This window comes from Rhamphochromis sp. 'chilingali', assembly GCF_963969265.1.
Source record: "Rhamphochromis sp. 'chilingali' genome assembly, chromosome: 10".
Taxonomy (NCBI): domain Eukaryota; kingdom Metazoa; phylum Chordata; class Actinopteri; order Cichliformes; family Cichlidae; genus Rhamphochromis; species Rhamphochromis sp. 'chilingali'.
Genome location: NC_137937.1, coordinates 2,123,388 through 2,142,919, shown reverse-complemented (window position 1 = coordinate 2,142,919; position 19,532 = coordinate 2,123,388). Strand labels below are relative to the sequence as shown.

Here is a 19,532-nt window from a genome sequence, read left to right as displayed (position 1 = left end):
CTCTGGAGAATACCACCTCTATTAAAATTCAGTACAGTAGTGGTGTATAAACACACAGAGCCTGAAAAGTGATGAGTGAAGAAGAAATGCTCAGTGCATCATGGGAAGCCTCTCAGAAGTCTATTGCACCACACCAGGGGATTCAGTTTCACTTCAATTATAAGCTTGATCAAAAAGACTCATTTTAATCCTAAAGTTCAAATCCAATTCAACTCAATTCAATTCACTTGTATTCATGAACAATAATACAACTATAATTCAAACTGGGGGCTGGTTCCATAGTAGAGGGGCCTGATAGCTGAAGCCTCTCATTGTACTTTAGGAAACTGTAGGAAGCACATGTAAGCCTGCAGTGTTCTGCATGAAGTGAAGGAGTTTTAGGGCGATTGTCAGGTTTGATGATAAATGAGAACGCCACATGCAGACTCATAAGCAGGCGGGGATCTAATGAGAATAACCTTCTATTGAAGGCGGGACTGAAATCCAGGCGATAACATGATTACTGCAGACATGTCTGAATAAATAAAGCTGGATATGATCTGCATAGCAATGACAATGTATGCCATCTTTTTAACACTACTCCCAAAGACAGCATACGTATGTAATGTCAGAAGTATTGTGTAATGTGAAATCACATTACAATCACATTATTGATACAGTGATGTCCTTATACGTACATTCTTCAGTCATTTAGACAATAACCTAACACACAGTTTGTAGCAATAAAAAGCAGTACGGCATTAAAACTGACTGTATGCCAACCAAAGCCAACAAGTACCTGCAACAGAGATGAGCAATCAGGCTGCCTTTCAGTTCAAGCCAATTCATGACTCAACAAAATTAGGGAGACACACCAACAATCAGATAATTACCTATGAGCAAGCACCAGGAAAAAACATCCGGCAGAACCAGGCTAATGGTGGAGCAGCCATTAGGAGTAAAGGGAAGAGAAGGGAAAAGAGAAGAAGGTTGTAAGGAGACAGAAAACATCCACACTACGGGAGAAAGAAGAAAAAACAGCATTGCAGGCTCCATTTCTTCATTACTGCTACAGGGACTTATATCTAATAAGATTAACCCCAGTTATACCTCAAATACCAGCTTTCATAAGAGAATGCAGCCACAGACACATCTCCAGCACAGGCCTTTACAGAATGTAAAGCATCTGCAGCGTTGTTTAACAGAGTAGTTTTTGAGATGCATGGAAAAAATAAATACATAAAAACAGTGCATACAGGATCATGGTGCCACTGAGTTGCTCCCCATATGGAAAAGAAATAGAATAAACTTATAAAAGACTTGCATCAGATGTGGCCTTCTTCATATAGTGACTCATATAAGGCTGATATGATTCACTCATGAAAGTGGCCACTTTCATATATTGTTTTAGTAAATATCCAAAACATACAAGTTTCATTTATATCATTTTTCAAGGGATCTTATATCTGTTTTCATTCTTGTATGCTTTTCATACAAGTTTCACACAAGACAGATACAAACTTTATAAGACCTATAAATATCTTTTCCATATGGGCATATTTTAATCTTTCAACATTCACCAGGTCACAATGAACAACTTTCTCTCAGTAGTCATTAGTATCAGTATTTTAGCAGTAATATGATTTTTTATTTTTTGCTGTGATATCTGCTGTTGTTTTTAGTGTGTGTGTGTGTGTGTGTGTGTGTGTGTGTGTGTGTGTGTGTGTGTGTGTGTGTGTGTGTGTGTGTGTGTGTGTGTGTGAGAGAGATGCTGGAGACACCTCCTATATCACTGAACTTCAATAAGTAGTTGGTTTGAAGAACTTTTGGCAGATGTTCATATATCTGAGTGCTGACAGAAGACAAGTTTTGTTTATCTGATAGAAACATGACGATGCAGGAAGTGACATCACTGACTTGAGCTCTAAAAGTGCACCACCGCCAAGCTGCAGCAGTTCACCACAAAATACTTTAATATGTCTTTGTGTTCTGTTTATGTGCGTGTGTGTGTGTGTGTGTGGGAGGTGGCAGTCAGTACTTTGAACCACAGGTCATACCACATCTACTTCGAGCTCTCCTGATAACACAGGACTCAGTTCCTCTCTCACATTCATCCTTACGTCCCTCTTTCCACACACTGGCTCTGTTATTCTTGTAGCTTTCTGTGCATCTCTCCCTCTCTGCCTCCTTCCTTCTTCTCTTGTCCTTTCCTAAACCTCCCACCCCTCTTTGCCCTTCCCAGGTCTTTAATTAATCAAAATGAGCTAGCCCCTGGGTGACCCTCAGAGAGCTGCTAGTTAATTTAGATTTACTGCCAGTGTCCAGCTGAGGGCAGATAACACTACAGTAGGAGTTTTTCCTCATGTAGGTAGGAGGAGGATGCTGGGCCAGCCTGTCTTCTTCTTCTTTCCACAAAAAAGAAAAAACAAGGGTGTAGAGAGAAAGAATAATAACATATCATTTGAGGTTAGACACACTGCAGGTTATGGTGGAGGGGGGTACAGTAGCTATAGTACAGCATAGCTACTATAGTCCCATCTCTTTGTATTTACATGAGCATTTATGAGACTGCATGTCTTCTGCACCTTCAGCAAAGTCTGAAATTAAAAGTGTTACTCCAGGAAAAGACACAACATGTGTTGGAAAACAAATAACGCTGATGAATTAATAAATGTTCACACACTGTCCAGTTCAGTAGTTGAACCATTCAAGCCAGTTACCTATTAATCATACAATGAACTGACTGCAGTATTTAAATGTTTCACGACATCTGTTTACATTTATCATTCATTTTACACACTGTAGTTTTTAACTATGACCCGAGAACAAAAGTAACTTAATAATGAAAAAAATATATTTTTAATTTTTAGTAAAATTACATTTGTTTTCATAATCAAAAGAATTAAGAACTAAAGACATGTTGGACATATGTACTTAAAATACTAGTAAGAACACAGAGGCTTTAGTAAGAGCTATGTCACACAGAACATGCTTATTTATACACACAAAGGCAATAATTTAACAAGAAACAAAATATTAACAATAATAAAGACCTAGCATAACAGAAGCCAGCCATGGGGAACCACAAACCAGTGTACTCTCAATGCTGGTCCCAGGCCTGGAGAAACTGGGAGGTTTGCATCAGAAAGGGCAAATCAAACAGGCCCAGGTTAGCAACGAACACCTGCAGTGGTTTGGCTAACACGTTGCCAGCTGATACTGTGTTACTGCTGTCTAATTGGAGTTGTAATTGGAGCACACAACAGTTGGTATAAAGGTGAACAGAGCGAAGGTGATGACAAGGTGTTGAGTAGGTTTGGCATTAGGAAAAGGAATGTGGAAGGATAGATGGTAGTGGACTTCCTGACAAGGATTGGAAGGGCTGTGCTGAACTCACAGAGTGAAATATAAGAGAGGAGGAAGGTGCCCACAGGTGTACTACATCCTGAAGAAGATGCAGGAGACTGCAAGGTGCTATCAGCACAGTCGTTAGCGTACCTTTAGGATTAAAGAAGAAGCAGCAAGTGAGGGCAAAGATTAAATGTTGCTGGACAAGCTGACAGATGAGGTCAGGCAGGAGACTCTTTGTGATAATGATGTTATTAGACAACACTGATCTGCAGTGAGAGTAGGGAGCAGGTGGGGGAAACCTGGAAATGTGGAGGTATGCTCTGTAGAGAAGGGGAATGTATGTCGAGAGCAGAAGACAGGATATATATGTGTGAATGGGAAGGCAACAGGTGTAACGGTGAAGATGCAAGAAGCAGAGGTAATGAAGGTGGAGGAAGAGTGCAAGGAGAGCGTCACAACATGCTAGTGAGATCAGTCAACGTCTGGTTTAGACAGAGTTGCACAACAAAAAGATGGGAGATGCTAACATTGTCTTTGGGAGTAATAAGGGACGCAATTAGAAATGAGTCTGTGAGCTCAGACAAAGTAAGAGACACGCAAGGCTGGATATTTGAAGAGGAGGGGTGGTGGGTGTGTTGCACACAGGATGAATGCTTACATTCAAAATGCTTATAAAGTGGAGTTATTATGAAGAAGAGGAATTCTTTGCTGAGGATTTTATTTTATTTCTGATTTGGGCGTCTGACAGCCTCATTCTGACAGAATTCAAAATCTGTGAATCCAGCCTGTTCAGTTCTCACATCACATCATCAGTAGTTGTCTGCCATAGTGGATGTGATACTAATACTGGTTACTGCTTGGCAGTGGTTTCTGGAGGGTGCTGTCTTTGCTGGGTGAAAGCAAGCTGCTGCAGTAAAAACCTTCATAGGTATTGTTCTGATTGCTGGCTCATTCCCCATAGATGCATGTTTGTCTGCAAACACTAGCTGAGCAGCAATGCAACTGAAAAAGTGTGGCACAGACTGAAGATGGAGAAGCTTTGCCTTTGCAGCCATTTTTCAGAAGATACAGCTTTTACTTTGAAGGCGATTAATCTCCATTTCCAGTTTGTGTCACATTTTTCAAAGTTTCACTACGACTGAGAGAACCTGGACAGTGTTTGTAGAGTCCATCACTTCCATTCAAACTACAATTGCAGCACTATTGGAGCAACCAAAGCAATCACAAAAAGGGTTGTGCCAGCTGGGTAATACACAGGTGGTGACCAGCTGTCACTGACAATCTAGGGCTATGTGACTGGGGTCACTTGGACAAGTTAATATATGACATGGTTAGTGGTCACACATCTCAGTAAGTATTTCTATACAGCCTTAAGTATTTTACATGTAATTATTATATTTTACCCTATTGTTACATTATTAGCACAACATCTGATTACTTTCCAACTCTCTGTGAATGGTACTCATGGGCACTGATCAATGAACAGTGCTCTGATTATCAGGTTGAGGAAACCTGCAGCTGAGACTGATGAAGTCACTTGGATGAGTGATGAATCGTTTCTACGTCCACATGAACAGAATCAGCTTTTTGGGGAGCCATGAAATGCAGCTCTAAAATTTGTAGTATTGCGTTCAGTTGAGCTGAAGCTGAAATTTGCTGACTCTAACTGCAGCTCTTGTCAGGAGTAGAAAACCACATCGAATGACGGTACCACAGTATGAAAGCTTTGTTTGAGCGAGGTTACAAAACAGAGCAGTGAAATCCATATAGTCAGTATGAATGGAGATGATTCTTTTCTGTCTTCATACGTGCTTCTTAGTGCACCTCTCTTCTCTCCACAGGGTCTGTACATCTTCTTAGTCTATGCTGTTTACAACAGTGAGGTAAATGCATTCAGTCCAGCTTTTGTCCTGCAAAATCAGAGCACATCCTTGTGCATTATGTGAGGCTGCAAGCCTTTTGGACAAATCAGTGGGTGTAAAGACTGCTTCTCATTTAGGTGAGGAATGCCATAAAGAGGATCAAAGAAAAGAGAAAGGCCTTATCTTTCACGGTGAGTGGGCAGAAGGATCCATCGGGACAGAAAATAAATTCCCTCTTCAGAAAAGTGGACTGAAATATGGACTGGATTGTGATGTTTTGGCAGAACTGCTCCCAGCCAACCAGCTTCCTACCTTCTCAGAGGACCCCGATCACTTCCTGGGGCCACAGCCTACCGACGACCTCCAGCCCTGAGACCAGTGAGACGTCTGTACCTGCCGGCACTACTTCCACATCCATGGTCATCAAGAACGGTGAGCTGACGTGATGTGCTCCTCACTCAAATATCACACATTTTGTTAAGAACACTGATTGGAGTTTACTGATCATGTGTCTGCTGTTAGAAGAAGGCTCAGATTCAGCCAAACGCTGCAGCACTGGTCAGATGTACAGTGCAATAAGTAATGACCCAGAGCAAACTGCCCAGCCTGCTCTCACCCCAACACTGAGAACAAAACTGAATAGGGAGGTGGGTGAGGTGGGCGGAGCAATCTCAAAAAAACTTTTTGCAAACTCCATGAAACAGACAGTGATTATTAGCATCTACATGTTTTCAGGTTCTGTAGCCCTGGTTATCTAAATGCACATAGACCCGCCTGTATATTTGCCTCACAATCACCATAATCGTCTTATTGTTGGGCTTTGGCTGATTAAAAAGTTTTTTTATGATAATGTTTGATCACACTTTATACATTTATGACTCAACAGGTTTATCACCCAATGCAAAACACAAAATGAATCTGATTATGACCCTATCTGATGAAGCAATCCCACTGCAGTGTAGCTGAATGATGTTTCTGTGAACACTACACAGCGGCTGCCTCCTCTGGAGACAGCAAGAAAACATCACCTTGATCCAGCTTCAGTGTTATGAGTCTTTGTGAGTTACAAAAACTGTTATTGTGGGAACTATAATAAATCAGCCATCCTTCAGACTTATCAGATGCTGTGGATGTGATGCAGCCATCATCAACTGACTTTTGGCCATTGTGAATATTATCATAAGAAAACATTGAATGAAGTATTATTGTGGTGCAGTTATATTTATCTGCAAATCCTTCAGTTAAACTAAAGGCATGTTTTGAAGACAAAAAGTCTTGCACGAGTTATTTTTCACCTCTAGAAGAATAGTGAGAACCATGGAGTCTGATTTATAACCAAGATATGTACTTTAATGCACACATTAAGCAAACTAGAAGGTTAGTCAGGTGACTTAGTTCAGTATTTGGACGAAGGCACAAACTCAGTAACAACACTGTGACATTTAGAAACATTTCATATCAAAATGATTCTGGAAAACTCATCCAGGCATGAATATGAGTGAGTTTGTTATCATAGAACTTATTGTTATAATGATAATGGATTGCATTTATATAGCGCTTTGAGGGCCCCGAAAAGCACTTTACAATGCCACTATTCATTCACTCTCACATTCACACACTGGTGGAGGCAGCTACAGTTGTAGCCACAGCTGCCCTGGGGCAGACTGACAGAAGCAAGGCTGCCATATCGCACCATCGGCCCCTCTGGTCAGCTAACCCAATCCCTAACATGGTCCCCTGTTAGGGCTAAATCAGGGGACCATCAACCTGTAGAAGCATGATAACTTCCTTATGTGCTTGGTTCAGTGGAGTTCTTCCTCCCTGCTATGATGATTGAGATGGTTGTTGTTTGGAAATTGAGCTATATAAATAAAAACTAACTTGAGTTAAGGTCAAGAAAAACAGCATGTTTGCTTCAAATATTCTATTAGAGATGACGAGCTGTCTGTGATGTGAAACGCTGAGTCTCTTGCCCAGATTGTTACGTTGATGTTTGTGAAGGACACCTCAGCAGCGTATTTAAATGCACTGAGTCAGCATCATTTATGAACATGTTGGGTTAAAAGACAACTGCTCACATTGCTGTGACAGCTGCATCACTATATCAGTGCCAAAGAATATGTTCTGTAATGTTTGTGATGTAAATCATCTAAAACAACACTTTCAAACAGTCCTGACAGGGATGCTGGACCAACCTTCAGCAGGTCATTAAAAACAAGAAAAATCTATTCTCCATATTTCAGGTCACTGAAAGATCGTCATCTCTGAACAAGACTTCCCTCAGAAGTCATTAGCCATGATCGGGGGTCGGCAACCCTGGGCACGCGAAGGGTTAACTGATGGCACGACCATAGTTGGACTGGCCGTGATTTTTCGTTTTTATGGGCCGATGATTTTTTTTGTTTTGTAACGGTATAAACAAAAGGTGGTGGATTGGGCAGATGCTGGCCGATGTGAAAAATAACTCAGTTATTTGGTGGTGGCTGTGGCGGAGCTTCCACAGAGGCCAGCAGGTGGATGAGGGAAAGGGGAGGCAGGAGGAGGAGAGACCCGGGGCGGCTGCCGGTCCGAGTGTCAGGTGAACTGAACTTCAGGTGAGAAGTTATGAGCTGCAGTCTATCTGGGTCAGATATAAACCAAGTTTAGGTGGAGTTTATTTTCGTTGTGCTGACTTTTTACAGTCAGTTGCAATAACTCGTACTGCGTGAGCTAGCATGACAGAGTTTCTATACAGCTGGGTGGTGCTATGATGTTACTGATAGTGAACTTTATTTTATTCATAAGGTTAGTTAGTAGAGTTGCCAACCTGTCTCGTATTCAGAGAAAATATTACGCGTTTCGTATTGAGCTGAAAAGGAACACAGTTTGTCCCGGACTTCAGCTACAATGGAAAAAGACGCAAAGCTGGATTTATTCTGTGTCTTTGCTGCACAGCTGTTTCTTCTCCTCTCATTCTCTCCCCCTATGGAGGACCACAAGAGCCACGCGCATGTCCTCTGTGTCCAGCCAGTTAATGTGAGACAAATCCAGCTGCTCATTAAAGCTTTCTGGTTTTATCTGTCTCGAGTCTACGGATGTATCCGTGTATTTCCGCAGTGCTGATGCTGCGCTGAGCGAACAGCTGCTGAAGCATTTGAAGTGTTGGAACGTGGAAATTTCAACATCACTTGAAAAAACTGTCAGCTAGCAACGTCCCTCTCACCGGTAGGCGAAGTTATTTTTAGCCAATTACAAGTTGAATCTGGTAGTTGGGGTTGTTAGCTAAGATACCGTCATTAAGAAGCGGCATAACTAATGTGTCTATGCGAGCTAATTTGCGATGTGCAGCGCTGGCCCGGCCATTTATTTTTTAAAGCACCTTCTCAGATTAATTCACTGCGTGTCGTGCGCAGGGCTGGACTGGGACAGAACATCGGCCTAGAGACCGGCCCCCCAGGTATTAAAGCCATGAAGCCTTTGAATGAAAACAAACGCTGTGGTGACAGTGATGTACAGTCTTGTTGGTATATGTATGATTTCTATACATTTGACATCAGATAAAAACTTCATGCAGTCTCTCCTGCATGAAGTCCAGGTGCTGGTTTTCCAGTGTGTGCGTCTGAGGCCCCAAAGCTGACTCACACCCGTAACAGCATCAATGGCTGCTAGGGCTGCCACAAACGATTATTCTGATAGTCGACTAGTCACCGATTATTTTTGCGATTAGTCGACTAATCAGATCATCATCCATTGGACGTAAAACTACAGCTTATTGCACCAGCAGCATCTGCTCATATAACTATCATTAGCTTACAGCTTTAAGTGTTTAAGGTCTGTGCTAACTAAAAATAAAGACAAGATGATAGTTTATTAAATTTTAATTAAACTTGCAGATTGTTTCGGTGAAGTTTAATAAACTCCTTGCTATCTAAACTATAACAGGACACCGGAGTAAATTCTGGAGCATCTCACACTTCTGATGATCAGCTGTCTGTTTGACGTTTATTCAGCTGAGTAAAAACTATAACTTTAATCTCAGACAAACTGATTTACTCAGGAACAAATAAAATACTAAAAAAAAAAAGCCAAACAATAACATTTTAAAGTTATCTAAGTGACGGCCGGGAGTCCGGTGTTCTCACAGCTCTAGTGAGCCTTGCCCCCGGCTAGCTATCGAGCTAGTGGGTAACAGACGTCTCCGAAAACGTCGGAGCGCTTTTGAAAATATGCGGTGTCTTGATAAACTGAGCAGATATTTGAGGTTTACAGCTACATTCTCGCCTGAAAATATGTTAAACGTTTATTTTGTGACCCAGAAAGAATAATAAGTAATATTAAAACTAACTAGCTGCTGCCATTGGTGGAAACTGAGCTGGGCTGCGCTATGAATTCTGGGACACAGCTTGTTCTTCTTCGGGGTTTAACGGCAGCTGGCATCCTTGTACATGCAGTGCTGCCATCTTCTGTTTCAGTCTGTTATTACACTCTTAAATCCTGCTACTCATTCCTGCGTCTTTTGTGATCTTACAAAGCTTCAAACGAAGCTTCGACTATTAAATCAGTCGTCGACGATTTTGATAGTCGACGTAATCGTGACTAGTCGACTAATCGTGGCAGCCCTAATGGCTGCAGTATGGAACAGATGTGGGTGTGTCCTCATGTCCCAGAGGAGTCCACATCGTCATCAAACAGCCCTACAGACACAAAAACGTGAAAATATGAACAACCAGACTATCAGCAGTGATTTAACTACTTTAAGACCTCTGTGAAAATCATTTACAGTATATATCACAGAATTTAAGGCCTTTATAATCACAGCATACAGAGAAAAGTACTGAGCTGAATCAATTTCAACTTTTGTTTCTCATGATGTATATTGTATTAATAATTAAATTTCATTATCTGTGTCTTTACCACACATTTGCCACACAGGTGTAGATACTGTGGGTTCAGTAAATGCTTACATTGCACTGATTAGAATATATTGGACATTCAAAGCTAAGATTCAGCGCACTGTGTTAGAGGCTGGGATTGGATGAATTCCTCATACATACAACCTTTGATCATCGTTTATGTCCAGTTGAGAATGAATCAGTGCACTCACATATTAAATGAACTGAAACCAGTAGTGTGATCTCCAGTTTTAATCAGCCTGTCTCAGTTGTTTTAACTCTTAAGTATCACAAAGTAATGTGGTAACATCTGGACTGACGGGTTTACTGTCAGCATTTTAATCGCTAGTTTAAAGGCCGTCGCTCTAACACTGTATAAATGTAACAGGCCTCAGTGCTGGTTCTAACAGTCTGAGCTGCTTCCAGATTTATTTGTGAAGAAGCTAAGCTAAGATGACCTTAAAATAACGGGGCTACGTGCGGTGATGCTAGCGTTAGCCATGTTAGCACGTTACCTTCACAGGTGGTCAGACTGCATAAACAGGCACTCAGTCAGAGGTTGGGCTCTCCGTTTCGCTGCAGGGTTCCTTCATTCTTCATTTATCCGTGTAGAGCCGAGTGTAAATCCCGAGGTTGGACGGCCTTTGCACGAGCACACACGCTTCTTAGCAGGGCGAAGCTATGAGCTACAAAAGTCCAGGCAGACAGCCTGTGTCTGACCAACCAATCAGAGAGCTCCTTACATCCCACGGTGTGGCTAATTTGAATAGCAGCAGGATTTTTAAAATGAAGTTGTTAATCCAACTGCTAATCCAAAAATTAATCCCTGAGCAAACAGGAAAGGGAAATTGAAGCATTTTGAAAATCACTTAATATTAAAGTGCAATTCGAAAATGGTTTTTGAAATGAAGTTTATTAAATTGGAATTCAAAAATGAATTTACAAATGCAGAATTGTACAATTCATTATTTAAGCACAGAATTCTTTATTTCGAGGCTCTTGTGGTCCTCCATATCCCCCCTCCCTCTACTGTTGCTACTTCAATCATGAAACTGATCAATGATCAGCTGATCAGCTTTACTCTCTTGTTTGTTTGTCACTTTGCACATCGCAAATTAGCTCGCATAGACACATTAGTTGTGCTGCTTCTTAATGACAGTATGTTAGCTAACAACCCCAACTACCAGATTCAAACCATTCAAACCAGAAAGCTTTAATGAGCAGCTGGATTTGTCTCTCGTTAACTGGTTGGACACAGAGGACATCGAAATGCAGCTGATTGAACTGAAAAGCTCGACTCTGTGGGGTCAAAGTTTGCAGAACTACGAGCACAGCTGGAATCCACAGCTGTGCGTGTTCATGGAGCTGCATGTTCACCTGCTGGACATCACTACCTGACAGGTTTAACTGTCTTCAGAACATTGCAGAGGCCTTATTGACAGTGTTTGGCTCTACATGTCTGTGTGAGCAGATTTTCTCTCACATTAGTCCTCAGGTAGCCTCTGAACGCTGGACACTCGGAGACCAGCAATCATATTAACATGTGTGTCTCTGTATTAACAAACATGCCATATTGGCCCAGTTTATTTTTCTTATCATTGTTGTGAGGAGGCCATAAATAGCATTTGCATTTTCTGTTGTACATTTCATTTGCTGTTATGGAGTTCTTGTTATGGATTTGTTTCATATAGCTGATAACTGTTCGCTGACAGCTGCCAACATCTGCGAACAAATACAATTCTATAAAGTGGTTCTATAGAGTGAGTAACTGTTAGTATAGAGCATTATTAAATTTATTGCTAATGCAATCATATGGCACACTGACCTCTGGGGGAATTTTAGATGCACTCCTCAAAAACACATTAAGACAATAACAAAGTCAGCTTACTATCACCTCAAGAATATTTCAAGGATAAAAGATCTGATGTCTCAACAGGACCTGGAAAAACTAGTCCATGCATTCATCTTTAGTAGGCTTGATTACTGTAACAGCATCTTTACAGGTCTACCTAAAAAATCAGTCAGACAACTACAGCTCATTCAGAACTCTGCTGCTCGAGTCCTCACTAAGACCAAAACAGTGGACCACATCAGTCCAGCTCTGAGGTCTTTACACTGGCTGCCTGTCCGTCAGAGGATAGACTTTAAAGTTCTGATGCTGGTCTATAAAGCTCTGAATGGTTTAGGACCAAAATACATCAGTGACCTGCTGACCCAGTATGAACCTTCCAGATCCCTCAGGTCATCTGGATCCGGTCTTTTATCAGTTCCCAGAGTCAGAACCAGACACAGAGAAGCTGCATTCAGCTTTTATGCTCCTTATATCTGGAACAAACTCCCAGAAAGCCTCAGATCAGCTGAAACACTCAGTTTATTTAAATCCAGGTTGAAGACTCACCTGTTCTCAGCTGCATTTGAATAAAACACCAAATCCACACTTTAAGCTTAAATTTCAAAACTTACATTTAACTACTGATTTTATCTACTGTTCTGATTTTATCTGTTTTGATTTTATATACTGTTGTTTGTTTGTTTGTTAATTAGTTAGTTAGTTTATTTGCTTGTTTTAATCAATTTTAAATCATGCTTTTTATTTGTTCTTGTTTCTAATGTCTCTGTAAAGCACTTTGAATCACCTTGTTGTTGAATTGTGCTGTACAAATAAACTTGCCTTGCCTTGCCTTGCCTCATCAGAAAGGTTGCCGACCCCTGGCCATGATGATTGAATGAATGATACGTTTTAATAGTGTGCTTCAGACTCGGCTCTTTTCATAGATGAGTTGATCCCATCTGTCCTGCTGACATAAGCAGTGATTAAACGCTTCATTGTTAATAAACAGAGGCAGAAACAAAAGAAAAAAGTTCTCCATGAAAATTCTCATAATGCTCTTTTGTCATTCAAATTGTTTGCATTTTTCATTCTCTCCGTGTTTTATAAAGCTTCCTTTGTACTGTGATGTGCTTATAAGACTACTTTGGCCTTGCATAAGCAACTGTGTGTGTCCTCAAAGACAAATGCAAAGTTTAAATGCAATTAGGTGTATTTTGTGCTTGCAGAGAGTTTCAGAAAGGAGAGCTTTGTGAGTTTCTTTTTGAACCCAGGATCCGGAAACCAAGTAAGTCATGTGTATGCGTTATCAATACATAATGTTTTCTATTACATCTGCTGACTAAGAATGTATCGTGTTTTTGTCGTTAACAGGTGGTACAGCTGACGGGGTTCAAGCCATCAGGTACAGAGCTAAAATCCCCCGATACTGTGTTTGAGTTGGTTGGGAATGTGTTGCTTTACGTTCACACCACAAGTTCAACAGCAGAACAGAGAAAATGATGCAAAGAGAACTTGTGAGGAAAAGAAGAAAGTATCAAACATGATGAGCTGAAATAGTGGCACCGAGCTGAAAGTCAGAATTAAGGAGAAGCAGCAATAAATAATTACAAACTGACAGCAAACACAGCAATGCAGGGCAGCCGGTGAACAGTGAAGTGGAACGACTGAATTAAAGGCCACGAGTTGTTTTGGTCTGATGTGAGCAGCAGTGACTGAACTGCACAGTAAACAGCAGCAGGAGCTCTTCTTCACACAGAGACACCCTCTCTGAAAAAAACAACAAACAGCAGTTGTTGAAAATATGAATATTTTTGCATTGAATTGATTTGAAGTCTGTTGCTGGACTCGCTCACAAGCCTTACTTGGTGCTCTCCATTTCAGACGGGCAAACTGGATGTATCACAGTGTGCAAAAATCAGACAATCACAGGATTTCAGGGGGTCATAAAATAAATGAAATCTGTGAAATCCTGTCAGCTCATTGTCGGCGTCAGTACACAGCAAAATCTCCAGTGTTAAATTAACACTAGAGAGTGTCTATATGGGTCCACACCTCTGAGTGTTAAATTAACACTTTTGACAGTGTTATATGTTTAAAAGTAACCTGGTCAGTTTTGAAGATTAACAATGGCTAACACTGAGCAGTGCTGATTTTCTAACACTGGAATATTTCTAACATTTTGAGTTATTTTCCAGTGTTAGAAAATCAGCACTGCTCAGTGTTAGTCATTGTTAATCTTCAAAACTGACTAGGTTACTTTTAAACATATAACACTGTCAAAAGTGTTAATTTAACACTCAGAGGTGTGGACCCATATAGACACTCTCTAGTGTTAATTTAACTCTGGAGATTTTGCTGTGTACCAGAGAAGTAAATCGCATTGTTGACCACTTAATATCCAGTTGTTGTATAGTAGCCAACAACTGTCCTTGTGGCTTAGAATTATGGACAGCTGTGGCTCATCAGTTGGTTCAGGTTGTCCCTGCACTACCTGATGTGGGGACAACCTGCCCCTTGTTCCTCCAGTGTGCAGTTTTAAGTGTCCTTGGGCAAGATACTGAAGCCCGAACTGTAATTGGTGTGTAAAGTTAAAGCAGCTTGAGCGGTCGGTACAAGTCTGCCGACCATTACACTGACCGGACGTGTAGAAAGAGTGTGTAATTAAACCTTTGTTTCTATGTGCACATGAAACCTTAACCCTGGCCTGATGGTGGGTGCTCCATACTTCTGTGATCGTTCTGATCAGAGAACCTCTGATGGCAGAGCTGCGTTTATTCACTCTTTGTGAGATGAGTTTGGTCAATGCCATCACCTATAGGTTTCTGAAAATGACCTCGTGCTGTTGGCTGCCTCTACCGTTTTAATATCCATCTGTGGCCTCTGTGCCTTCACAGATTCCAGTGTTAGGAGTGCTTCGAATCCTACCTGTTTCTTCTTTATCTGCCTTCAAACTACACTACATGGCGTATTCAAAAAAGCCTTGAGAACAAAATAGAAATAAGCATCTGCAATTATGCTCATTCAAATTCCTCATTTGACATTTGAGTTGGCTGAATGAAGTGACTCATATACTTCAGTGGGCTTTTGTTGATATTATCTTTTAATAGTATAAGAGCTCTATAATGCTGTTAGAATGTGGAATGCTGTTTTTAGAGTAATTTCAATGCTTGTTGCACAAAGAGCAGAAGAAAACATAGTAGCTGTAATTTTTCACTTAGGATGATGAGATTCCTTCCAATGGTGTGAAGAAAATCCACATTTAATAGAGAGAGCTGGGGTGCAAAAATTAAGGAGGGGCAGGTTACCTTTTCTCCCATTGTCTCTATTTCCTGCTTAGCGTGTAGCATTAGGCCGCATAGCTGTCTTTCATAAAGATGAATGTGCAGACACACACAACAGATGGTCCCCATATTTCCAGAGGGCTAGGTTGTCTTCAATGGCTCCAAATTGGCCGCCGGTAGAGAGAAGGAAGTTTGGAATAGATTCATTAAATGTTTAGGCGCCTAGGAGGACGGTTTGGAGTGCTGCGGGCGTTCATTGTTGACAGCAGAGACAAAGCAGAAGTTCATTCCCTTAATCAGAAAAATTCAGCGCTGGCCATTCATGCTGTCAGCCATTAACCACTCCAGCACCTGCTCTCTCTCGCTCAGCCTTTCATTCCTCTCGGTCCCCCTCTTCTCTTTTGTACACAAACATGCTCTCACTCCCGTAACGCAGACAACATTAAATGTCAGACGGAGCCGGGAGTCATAGCTAATGCCTTTCACTTTGCTATTTCAACGCAGGTTGTTGAACTACAAATGGAGTGGAACCTATACTCAGTATCTACACACGCATCTTCATCATCGTCATGACGCTGAAAAATGGATGAAGATGAAGCCCCGATGCCGTCACTGTCCTCTTCTCAGATCTCATCAGAATCCGTCTGATAGTTTACTCATTTGATGTCTGGCAAATGTTGGACTGAAGAGGCTTTTAAATCCCAGGACACGCAGTCCACACACAAAAATGTGCTCTGTTCACTGTTGTTGCTCCAGAACAATGTGCCCATGTTTTTCAGTTCAAAGTGCAAAATCAGAAGCAGGTTTTACGACCTCACACTTAACTGTGAGCAAATCCAATGTCCCACAGGTGACCCGCAGCGCAGCGATAGATTCTATCATTCCATCTTTTGTTAATTAGAGAAAAGGGCACAAGTGCGATGCCAAATCCAAATCAGTCCCCGTAAACTCGACAGCATTAAAAAGCATGTTTACAGCCTGATGCTGCTTTTCCTGACAGGCACCTGTAACCAACAGGTGTGTGCTAACTCCTCCCCCATCAGCGTTATCTGACAAATACTGCGTGGGGCAGTGTGCTCCATTTTGGTCGCATTAATTAGTCTGTCTTCAGCTAAGCACTAATTAGCGCATATCTGTGGATCGGGCCTGCACAGAACACCAGCACGATCCCACCCGAAACATTCAGGCTGCAAAATATACTGAGTCCAGAAAACACGAGGAAGCGTGTCCATCTTTTATATACAGGTGCATATAATCCGACACAAATTAGTGATGTTTCGTTTTTTTTCTCGGGAGACCTTTGAGTTTGTGGCCACTTGTTTAAATGTCTGTAGAAATATTTTGTCACAGTAACCTTCACCCTCACTTCACCCAAATAACATCAGCTCGGAGGTGTTTCACGGTGCTCCTGTTGTCAGTCAGTTAGAGCTTTTTCCAGGTTTCTGTGATTGCAGATCTAAAGTACCTCCCTGAAAACTGTTCCAGGGAATTCTGCATCATATTCAGGAAACAACAGGAACAACTGGAAGCTGCTGCCATAATGAATTTCTAATACAACCATGTGCAAGTGTCTTTGTATATGGGATGGTTATCTAATCATATTTCCCATTTAGACACATTTAGACATGTTGCTCTCTCATTCGTTTAAATCTCATGCACAATAAATGCCAGGCTTCATTCTGCTTCCTCCTGCCCACAAGTTCAGTGGAAATAGCTCCGAATCCAGCTTAGCATTAAAGATGAGAAAAAGGAACAGATTCAGCGGACCACTCAGATTATTAATGTGGGTTTAATGTTCATAAAGTAAGACTGTAGACGTACAGTTCAACATGTGGAGTGTAAAACACAGATTTGTACTGACCAGATCTCAACAAACAAGTGGAGCAATGAGTATGTTTGTGCCTGAAATCGGATGTATCTGGCTCGTGTTATTTGCCACAGTAACTGTGTGCTCGTGTAATTTGTTCTACAGCAACAACGGTCTCAGTATGTGGAGGGGAAATGATCAAAATACTGTTCAGATATCAAAATAAGAATTTGACATGTTTTTATAAATCGTGCATATTTAGAGATTATGTAGTTGGACAGTAGAGGAAGACAGTTTCTGTTCTGGCATCCTTAATCGCTTAATATCCACCAGATCATTGGCGACCTGTCTGTGATTAAATTAACATCTACACCTTTAAATAGAATTTTATTTGAAACGCCAACAGAAGCTTTAGACAGAAACATGTTGTTTGTCTAGTCTGCCTGTTTAGCATGTGGCTAACAAACAAACCCTAGACAGGTCACTGATCAGCTGGTAGATGTTGGGAGGTTAAAAATATTTTTTAAATGCATAAATAAAAACATCTTTAAAAGACATGCTACCCTTTGGAAGAACTGTCAGTATAACTGTTGTATATTTCAAACCACTGACATTCCTGTCAGGATGTCACTCGTGTTGTACAACATAACATAACTGACGGGAATATTTCCACAGTGAAACAACGCTCTGTGCCTTTAGTGCAAAGCTGATGAATGTTGTGTAAAAACAGCCAACACACCAATCGAGCTTTACTTCATTGATTTTTTTTTTATTGGTTTGATGCTGTTACAATAAAATATATTTAAAAAACAAAAAAAGATTTTGGTCACTCTCTCTTTGAGGAGAAAAGCACTTCAGTTTAAGACAGGACAGACGCTCAACTCACAGGAAAGAAGAGAGAACCAAGACCAGAACAAAGAAAGTGAAAACAAGAGAATCAGCTCCACAGTAGTAGCAATTTGACCTCAACATAAAGCAGAGAACGTTTTTGTGCTGAAATGTATCTTTATCTTGCAGCAGATATTCACTTCACAACATAAATATACTATACAGAGTGATTACACATAACTATCTCAATTGGAACACTAAGTGTGTGTGTGCGTGTGTGCAGGTGGTGTGACAGACGTAAAGGTAAGGCTGGAGGAGTGATTGTCGACGCCCACATCAGTGGACCAATAACAAATGATCTTAAACAGCTGCACAACATTAAAACATTTGACTGTTTTTAACTCTCACTGTCACTCTGACTGTGTGAGACCCTAACCCAGCGTGGGACAGAACAAAGGAAGTGCCACAGATGATGCTGCAAACACAGACTTCAGGGCTGCGATGCAGTGGATGCTCGACTGCCTCGGTTTAAAGCACGCTGTCATTATTCTTTGTGGTACAAAGTTTGGCTCCGCGAGTCGTTGCACACGTTGCTCTTTCACGTAGTGCTCGCTAAATCTGAAGAGAAATGCCCACTAAGCAACACGTCAACAACCACAGGTCAGCTGTACAGCTTGTTGTAAGCTAGCTTTGTCTCGCCGCTCTCGTTGAGCACTGTCACCAACATCCGTGATGATGTCATCAGAATGGAGCAGTGGGCGGAGAATGAAGATAAATAACTTCTAACATTCTTAAGGCTGAATAAACAAATGAACTATTTATCCTGAAAATTGGAGGTCAAATTTCAACAAATGAGAATAACACCTGATTTTTGTTTATGTACATAATTTTAAAAAAACAAACAAACAAGCAAATGCATCAGCAAAGTCATCAGATATCTCTAAATATTGCCGTCACTTAAAGGGAATCTGTAGTGGAGTTTCCAATTTTATATTTAGTCTTGTGTCCTGTTACAGAGGTGGATGTTCATATTAAACATTCAAATAATGAAGTCAAATAAAGAGAAATCCCTGTGAGCCTGAATGTTTTCCCTCTGACTGGACGCTGTTACAGGAGACATCACACACACGTATACGTCTGTAATTATTTATTCAAGCATGTTAAGTGAAGCTGAAATGAGCTTAACCAGATTCATTAATATCCTTCTCTTATGTTTCACTTCAGTTTTATTTATGTAGCACCAAATCAAGGTACAACAATAATACAATATTATACTTTTCAGTGTTTTGTTTTTAGAAGCTGCCAATAATTCAGTTATTAATACGTTTGAACGTGTGCATCCCAAACATGGTCACCTGGCTGTGACCACAGAAGCTCCACCCACCATTTAAAGGGGGCGGGGCTAAACGAGCTTGAGTGTATCCAGTAGGGTAATGTATTTTAACTTGTAACTGTAATTAAAGCTACTCTCTAAGTGAACAGAACAGGTCCCCTTTAAGCGTGACACAGGACACAAACATTCCTTTTAACATGTCACATAACAGTCCCCTGTCCTGCTACCGTCCACCACATGGACAATGGTGGCTGAAAATAGTCCTCACAAATTTGTTTTGTGTGTTTGCTCAAATCATGTTTTTTCAAGGAAAACTGAAACTCTTTAAACCTCAGTTCAGAAGCACAAAGCAGTCGAGGGCTACTGAGATGTGGGTTTTCACCTCCTTT

At 41.0% G+C, this 19,532-nt stretch overlaps 1 protein-coding gene across 2 annotated transcripts in view; it reads left to right on the top strand.

Moving 5' to 3' along the window:
- adgrd2 (adhesion G protein-coupled receptor D2) overlaps nt 1–17,795 on the top strand; it is a 61,284-nt gene extending 43,489 nt beyond the window's left edge. Inside the window, exons 20-25 of one of the 2 annotated variants that reach the window (XM_080894609.1) lie at nt 5,172–5,213; nt 5,330–5,383; nt 5,477–5,624; nt 13,121–13,179; nt 13,266–13,296; nt 15,680–17,795. In XM_080894609.1, the coding sequence (XP_080750735.1) occupies nt 5,172–5,213; nt 5,330–5,383; nt 5,477–5,624; nt 13,121–13,179; nt 13,266–13,296; nt 15,680–15,687 (342 nt within the window). In that variant the 3' untranslated portion in view covers nt 15,688–17,795. Of the gene's footprint in view, nt 1–5,171; nt 5,214–5,329; nt 5,384–5,476; nt 5,625–13,120; nt 13,180–13,265; nt 13,915–15,679 lie in introns of those variants that run through there. The other variant, XM_080894608.1, reaches the window with a different exon arrangement.
- Nucleotides 17,796–19,532: the final 1,737 nt, after the last annotated feature.